This window comes from Phaethon lepturus, unplaced genomic scaffold, assembly GCF_000687285.1.
Source record: "Phaethon lepturus isolate BGI_N335 unplaced genomic scaffold, ASM68728v1 scaffold4105, whole genome shotgun sequence".
NCBI classification, from domain to species: domain Eukaryota; kingdom Metazoa; phylum Chordata; class Aves; order Phaethontiformes; family Phaethontidae; genus Phaethon; species Phaethon lepturus.
The window spans coordinates 132827-141734 of record NW_010541056.1 but is presented as its reverse complement, the minus strand read 5'-3'; the positions used below and the strand labels follow the sequence as shown (position 1 = coordinate 141734).

Sequence of the window (8908 nt, the reverse complement as noted above, 5' to 3'; positions counted from 1 at the left end):
GAGAAAAGTAAAGAGTGTGTTTGAGAACATGCTCAGGTCAGTCCCTGTTCTATATGCTGCCCATACATCTGATGCACTTCATGGATTGACGTCCCACTCAGGGTGGTCAGAGTTGAGCAGATGCTGATTTGAGCATCTCCTGAGAGGGACTGGCAATCATTGCATCTTGCTGCAGACACATCTCTCTTTTCAGCAGTAAGGCAGATCTACTAATGCAATTTTCTCTTTGATTTGTAGTTGGTCATTTGGTGTGTTGATGTGGGAGATCTTCACTTTAGGAGGATCGCCCTACCCAGGAATCCCAGTGGAGGAACTTTTTAAGCTGCTTAAAGAAGGGCACCGAATGGATAAACCTGCCAACTGCACCAATGAACTGTAAGGACCCTTACTTGCCGTACCAGGATTGAAGGGCGCAAACTGTACCGAATTCATGTGGTTAATGCTACCCCGGGGCAGAATCAAACATTTTCAGAATTGCTTGACTCTAAAATGGTGGATATATTGTGTGTGTATAGATACGTAAAGAAAATGTATGAAAAGGTCTTCAGGGACGGCTTGACAGAGGATACTTCTTTACACACTCTGCTGTGATCCCATTGAAAAAAGAAGAGGTCATCTACGAGCCAGTCTCTGTCAGTGTTTTTACACCCATATTTGTTTTATTTTAATCTCATTAACATGAAAATTTATAAATGGCACACATACCACTAATCATATGTAAGGTACATTGGGCTGGTTTTGTACACAACAAAATACATCTGGGAACTTCTGCATTAACACAGCATTATCTCCTGGTGAGGAGGGAAGAGTGTTTTCCCTTTCTGATATTTTAGTATAGTCCTTAACTACTTCTAATTTTTTTTGCCATTTTAATTTCTTCATTTCACAAACACTGCAGTCCTTAACACGCGAATATATCTAAGCATGTGTAATTTAATACTGTTGAAATTCCTGTGACAGAAGGCTACAGAATCAAGTCCAAAAAAAAGCTTATTTGGACACTGGGCAACAGAGATACAGGAGTAGAAATGCACCTTTGAGGGAAGGGGGTATTGCACAATTTTGGGAAAGTCAGTGGTCCGTCTGTAGGGCTGTGGGTGCTTGCTGCTTTACTTGTGATGAAGAACGTTGACTGTGTATGAAAAGGTTTAGAAGAAGGACGCGTGATTTTAATTAAGCCAAGAAAATGTGTATTTCTTACAGCTATATGATGATGAGAGATTGCTGGCATGCTGTGCCTTCACAGAGACCGACTTTTAAACAGTTGGTAGAAGACTTGGATCGGATTCTCACTCTCACAACTAATGAGGTAGGTAAATTGTTTGACTCCATGAGCTGCTGATTGGGACAAATGGTTCAGGAGACAGATGGAATTTATTCAATTATGAAATCCTACTCAAGTTCTCTTCTTGTTCTGTTTGTCGTTGTCCTCTGAGGTTACACACAGCTAAACCGCGTATCCTATGAAATCCTCGGTCTCTTGCCATTATGCCTTGATTTATGTAACTAAACAGAAACACATCTTTAAAGTGTTTTTGTTTTTTTCTCATTGCATCTTTTGATGTTTTTAGCATAGCAGTATCGAGGGATTACATGTAGCAGGTTGAGAGGCAGTGTTTATGTTTCAACATGAATTTCATGTGAAGGAGAGATGTAGACTTCATGGTGTTTTTCATTTATTGACTCTGATTCCCAGCCATGATATCTAGGTCAGAAAAGGAGAAATTGTCAATGTTAGAATTCAGATTATATGTCTGAGAGTGAATTAGGTTCACTGAAATCACTCTCTGTGGAGGGAACGAGGACCCACGGGGCACGTGCGAACAGCCATCCAATTATCCAAAGGTCCTGCCTAACACTGCTTCAGGTTGGGGTATATGAATGCAAAAAAGGTTTTATTTGAAGAGCATTCTTTCAGAGGTCTGAGATATTATTAGTTTTAGCAAGGAACATACTGTTTAGGGTATTCACACAGGAATCGGTTCTTTTATCACTAAATCACATGCACCTTTTGAGGAAGATCACAAGTGATGGAAATGTTGATTCTTTTGGTGGAAACTTCTTTTGAGAGAAAATGCTTGGTGTCGCAGAAATATTTTACAAATTCCTATAATTTCTGAGGAATTATATGTATAATGGGAGGGGAAAAAAAAGAACAAAACTCGTACAGAGTAAAATTACGACAACTTGTTTTGACCATTAAAAATAAATTTTTAATATTTGCTAGTATTACAGCACTTCTTTATAAGATGGGGGAAAGGTAGAAAAAATAATTTATCTTGCTTTATATTGGTCCTCAGTGTTAACTTTCTACTTTTTCAGAATGGTCAGAGAAATAAAAACTGGATTATTAAGTAGCATTAGGAAAGGCTGTATGCAATAAAGATGACAGGAGAACCTGAGTAAAGAGATGCCATTTTTTTATGATCATCATTTGCTCAGTAGATCTGGCTGAAAAAGATTTTTGTCTTCAGCAGTGCTATAAATTTACCTGGATTCTGTTTTGTAAGATTTACTCTAAAAAGTGCCACTTTCAGGGATGGCTCAGAGGTGAGGCAGGAATACACCTTCCCTACGGAGTCAGTAACACAGCTCTGTGTATTGTTACCATTTTCCCCTCATGCAGTACTGACCGCATCTTTTCCTGCCCAGTTTATATAGGATTTCACAAGACCAGTTGGAGGTGGGCTGGCTGCCACTGAGAGTGCTGGGTGGCTTGGACTGGATATGCATTTGCAAATTCAGGAGGGAGGTTCTGGGCTGCAATTCTGAGCCTGGAAAAGGAAATAGCTTTCTTTTTTGTGTGTGCTTAAGCATCTTGCGTTCCCAATTCTGTACTGCTCATGAACCTGGAATGATCTCAAAGGTAACCCGAAAAGGCCTTTTAGGGTTACGTAAATTGCTTTAGACTAGAATCATAGGAAAATCGGCTGGAAAAAGCTCAGGAACACATCCAGTCCATCTAATCGGCCTACGGCAGGATCTACTATACGTTTGTCATTCCTGACAGATGTTTATGGAACTTTTCCTTAAAGATCTCCCCTGCTGTATTTCCGCATCATCCCTTGACAGTCTATTGCTTTGTTTCATTAGCCTTACTTCTTGAAAGTTTTTCATAATCTCTAATCTTTCAACATAAAATATTGCTTTTGTCCTATTTACCCTGGACGTAGAAATTAAATTATTTCTCTTGTCTTTGCAGCACATTTTAAGTTCCTGAAAACTTGTCGTGTTCTCACCCAGGTGTCTCCTGACAACTCCAGCGTGTCCCATTTTCCTCCACAGCTTGTGCTTTTGAGACCTCTGATTTTGTGTAGTCCACACAGTTTTCTTGAAGTGCAGGTCCTTTGTGCATCAGTCTGTCAATACTTCTGCTTATCCCCTCCACGGTAGCAGTTTCCTTTTCCCCCCAGAATGACACTGTTGACACAGGGTCAGCCTGGTTTGCCCAACAGCTCAAAAAAATTGCTAGACTAGCCAATTATATCTTCTTCTGCATTTGTGCAAGTAGTTATTTCTGCTTAAATGGTAATGTCTTGCTTTTCTCCATGCTGAATATCAGCTGTTGGTTTTCATTTGTTTGTTGGGGTTTTGTTGGTTTTTTCCCCCAAAAGACCCTATTCCCTGTGTGTCCCAGAGTAGCGTGCAGCGTTTCTCCGATCCACACGAGCAGAAGTCACTAAGAGTCGGCCTCATGGCTGTGGTGTTATAGCAACACCAAGAACTGGAAACTTCTTATCCCCCTTTATGTGACTCTGGCCCTTGACATAAGATAAGAAGGCTGGAGATGGGATTAGGATCCCACCTTCAATATTAAATTCATAACTGAATTACGTCAAGCCCTTTGATATGACGAGCCATGCCTGATATCCCATGAGAAAGCCCTGTTTCTTCAAATACTGGAATACTTTCTTCTATCTGTCTAAAAAGTGCTTGATTATTTCTGGTCACATGGAACTGGTTTGCTAATATATAAATACGTGTCAAGATTGTCCTTGTGGATCTTTTAAAAGCCTAGGTAGCAAGATAGGCAGTAATGATAGACCCAAACTGCCTTCTCTTGCTGCATACTGTATTTGTCATCATTTTAAAACTTACATTCCCCTCTTCTTTTAAAATGGTGACCATTTTTTAACTATAATGTGGTAATGATTGAATGTCTGACTTAAAATATGTTAACCAAGAACTAAATTACCCCAAACCTAAGCACAGCAGCATAAAATACTGTCTGAGGTGGAATACTTGTCTCATCAGTACGATCATAACTTGTGGTTTAGCAAATGAAGAGATTGCATTTAAATGAATGCAGCTGCCTTTAGAAGTTGAAAGAGAAGGAACATTTCAAGGGGAAAAATAACTTTATTCTCCTGCCAAAACTGTTGTTTCTAGCAAAAAAGCCTTAACCCAAAACTTGGATTCAGCAGATACTATTTCCTTTTTTAATGACTGCTTTGGTCATGGCTACTCTGGGACACACACACACACACACACACGTAGTGTAAAAAGCCCCAATCTACTGAATTTGTTTTCCTTTCAGTTCTTTTTTGCACATATGCCACTGCATGTTTAAACACAAATTTAATATCACAGAATATAAAACAGATATTCAAACTGACCAAAGGAATATAAAGTTGGAAGTATCTTTCCCTCTCCAAATCATTACCATGTGCTAAAGAAAAATGGTTCTATTTAGGATGAAATTTCATTTTTATCATTGCGAGTGAAAAGTCTTCTTTTGATGTGGTTGGCATGTTTATTTCCACTGATGCAGCTAATGCTGGTGATGTTGGACTTCAGAAAAGTGCTGTGTTTTTGGTTTGTTTTTTCTTTTTCTATTCAAGCTCCTTGTTTTATGAGATATTTAAGCAACAGGCACTTTTGAATGCAATTGCTTTACATAAACGAGTGTCATTTTTAAACTGTTCTTTTATCCGCTGTATAATCAAGCCAAATCAGAGTAGTGGTAATGTGTTATTGTCAGTTTTACTCACTGTCTAAAAATTGAATTTATTTCTTTTGTCATAGGAGTATCTGGACCTCAGTGGACCGCTCGAACAGTATTCACCTAGTTACCCTGACACGAGGAGTTCATGTTCTTCAGGTGATGACTCTGTTTTTTCTCCTGATCCAATGCCTTATGAACCTTGTCTTCCCAAGTACCAACACATGAATGGAAGTGTTAAAACATGAACAGAAATCATACAGAGGAATAAAGAAAGAAGAACACCAAGCTACCTACCATATACAAAACAAAAATCTTTTCTCCAGGACCTTAATATTTCTGCTTGTACATACGAAACATCAGGGGTGGGGGGGATGGGTGGGGAGAAAAAAATAAAAAGAAAAAAAAAAAAGAAAACTTGGAGGAAAGCAGTCAGAACCTACACAAAGAATCTCATAATTTGCAACTCTTAAATATTCCCAACAAAGAATGTTTATGAACTGTGTCTAGATACCCATCGCTGTCAATCTTCTGGCTTCCTGTAAGCTGCAATGGACTTTGTTTGTACAATGGACCAGTTGGACTTGAGGCAAACTCTGGGTCTGCCTTTCTTGTTTATTTTGTAATATTTGGAGAAAATATATGTTGGCACACACTTACAGAGCACAAATGCAGTATATAGGTGCTGGATGTATGTAAATAAATTCAAAATATGTATAAATATATATTATATATATTTACAATGAATTATTTTTTGTATTGATTTAAAAATGGATGTCCCAATCCACCTAGCAAATTAGTCTCTTTTTTAGCAGCTATTTGCTAAATGCTGTTCTTACACAGAATTTCTTAATTTTCACCATCCAAAGGTGGAAAATACTTTGCTTTCAGGGAAAATGGTATATCATTAATTTATTAACTAATTGGTAATGTACAAAACAGTTAATCGTTTATAGGGTTGTTGTGTTTTTGTAATTTAAATGGCATTTCTATGCAGGCAGCACAGAGAACTAGTAGATATATTGCTCAGACTTTACTAGTTTTCAGATCTTTAAAAAAAGAAATATTTACAGTATATAACTAATTTTGGGGAATTAAACTTTTGATTTATTTGTGTTTAAAAACTGCAGTATCAGATGATTAGATGATTATTCTTAGCAAAACCAAATCCTTTAACAAGAAAGTCTTTTATTCTCAGTACCTGTCACTTTAACGATTTAAGTCTTTCGCAGTGTTTTCTGTGGCCAAAAAGCGGAATCATTCCACACATACAAAAAAAAGAAGAAAATTTAAAGAGAGTTCCTAGAGTAAGGAAGGACATGAATTTGTCTATAACCATAGCAGAACGTATGGCTCTGAAAGGAGCTGAGCTTCTACCCTTGAGTTGCACATGCATCAAATTAACTACAGTTCTCTTCCCCGAGTTGGATAATAGGTTCCAGATCTTCTGGCCTGGATCTTTTGCCTTTTAGACTATCTCTCTATTGTCACGTTAAAAAGAGAGAAGTTGTTTATAATGACAGTTTGCCATAGGAATATCAGCATCTTTTTAAGGGATTAATTCATGCTGACTCCAGTATTTCCTTCTGATCTGTTCCATAACAGTAGGTATAGCACTGGCCTCTGCTAAAATATCACTGTTGTTTGTATCTTTTTACGGAAGTCTTGTGTTTTTACTTTCAGAACACTCACACTGATATGGCCATGCAATATGAATGCAAATTACACTGTTTTATGTGGTGGGTTTTTTTTGTTTTGTTTTGGTTTGTGTTTTTAATTGGGTAAAAGAAGTATTAAAATCTGTTAACTTTTGTACTGACAATAAAATGTTTCTACAGATAATAATGTTAAAATTGCAAAATAAATGTCATGCAGCTTATTTTTCCTAATCTTTTGTGTCATACAAAATGGTTTCCTGAACATCAAGTGATGGAACACATCCAGAAATGCTTCCTTTTGACCTTATTGTAGATACTATATTACAAAGCAATTCTTTCAGGAATAATACTTTTGCCTCTGTCTTATAAAATGTCTGCTCATGAATAACATGGGTTATTTGAGTAAACATACGTACAGTCTTTGGTGATTGTGGGGTGGGACACTCTTTGCTGGAAAATTGTTTGAAGCGTTCATAGTGTAGACATAAAATATATTCTCTGTTTAGGCTATATCCCTTAATTAATGAGGTTGCTCATTCATACTGAAGAGGTTGGAGGATCATTTGTATAGGAGATACAAAACAAATCATAACAGATGGAAGGATAGTCATTATGGAAAGAGTATAAAACTTGAAAACAGGAGGAAGACATGCCAAAATAGCTACTGCTTGAGACAGGAGTGGGAACTTCATGGTCACATTGCTGTTGCAGGTTAGCCAGAAAAGGGTTGTTGAACCTGGTCTTCACCACATGCTGTAAAAGTGCTCCAGACACCAAGTTATTCTTTGGTTTCCTTTCATCTTTCTACTTTGACCAGAAATCCCATACAAATCCCAAGAAACTTTCTAAAAAAAAGTGCCTGTTAAAAACTGGTGTTTTCTAACTAAAAATTATCTGATTGAAAAATTCCCACTGGCTCTGCTAAAAAATAACAACTCCCTTTCCCCATGACTTCTATTACTATTAGCAGCCATGGTAGCTACTGTCTGACAGAAACCACAATATTCTTAATAACACACGTCTGGTTTTAAGATTCTTTTAAAGGGAATTGGAAGATCTTGAATCTTGGTCTGCTGGTATTGAAATGAATTTAAATGCATCTTTACTACTTTGATATCTTTTTAAAATAACAGTACGCAAGCACTCAGAAACATAATGGGAAGGTGCTATTAAAGAGTGTAAACTTATTTGGTTACCCTGATTTTGATTTTTCCTTTGTTCATTTTTGGTTTAGCTCTCAAAAATTTAGATTTGCACCCTGGAGATAGACCACAATTTCACAAACTTTGGCAGAAGCATGTTATGCCAGTTTCCTAATTTCATTGTGTAAGCCCTGGATGAAGCTTTCCTGCTATCTGAAGATTTTCTTCTCCATTGCCTGCTGACTGATTTCCTTCTATGAAAACACAGGCTCTAGAGCAGGGCACAGGAGCACTCGGTTTCTGAGGGAGAAGCAGAACATCCTCTCTGTGTGGAGTTGCAAAAGGAAAATGGGCAGCAGAAAAACAAAATCTGGCATTTAAATTTGTCTGAAGGGGAAATATACTTTATTGCCTTGCCTGCCTTTGGTTCTTTCATGAGAAGAAGGGGTTAGGAGTTTGGATTGCTATCATATAAAAATAAAGTTGCCATTAATAACAAGGGCAATAGTGAAGGATAGCATTATGTCAGGAAATGAATTTATATGGATGTGGGTAATGAGGATTATGTTCTTTGTATAATCAGTTTCCTGCAGCACCTAATTGTTTCTTGTCCTCCGTTTAAGTATTGAGTCAAATCAAGTCTGCATAATATACGAGAAAATATGGATGTAGAAACCAGGTTTGTTGTGGCTCAAGTCCATGAACAAGTTCATATTGCCAGTTTTGGTGTTTTCCCATTTTTTACTATAATATAGTAAAGTAGCAAGGGCTACATATTATTTACTATAATATAGTAAATGTAGCAAGGGCTACATAGATAAGAATAGAGCTTCTCTCACTCTTTCTGTTTATTTCATATCAGTCGATACCTGTTTCGTAATGCTTTTACAAAAGTAAGAGTTGAACTGTGTTCTGTGTTTCAAATTTGTCAAAAGACAAGTGAGTTTACTGTTTTATTTCTGGAGGTAGCATGAGCAAACTGTATAGAAAATCTAGTAGTTTTCATGTCTAGCCCTTGAGAAAAGAGCACCACAAAAACCTGAGGTCTGGAGACTATCCAGTGGCTGAAAGGTGGAGCAAGACCCATCCTTGTTAGGTGGGAAGGAATGCCTTTCAGACGGTAGGAGGAATTGGTGGTAGGACCAGCATACTGATGGGTGCCATTG

General features: G+C 37.5%; 1 protein-coding gene across 1 annotated transcript in view; it reads left to right on the top strand.

Annotated features, from left to right (window-relative positions):
• Window positions 1-5312, top strand: part of LOC104621186 (fibroblast growth factor receptor 2) — a 14371-nt gene extending 9059 nt beyond the window's left edge. The window contains exons 6-8 of the mRNA XM_010287607.1: window positions 238-375; window positions 1204-1309; window positions 5026-5312. Coding sequence (XP_010285909.1) covers window positions 238-375; window positions 1204-1309; window positions 5026-5190 — 409 coding nt within the window. The 3' untranslated portion in view covers window positions 5191-5312. The remainder of the gene's footprint in view (window positions 1-237; window positions 376-1203; window positions 1310-5025) is intronic.
• The last annotated feature ends 3596 nt before the right edge of the window (window positions 5313-8908 follow it).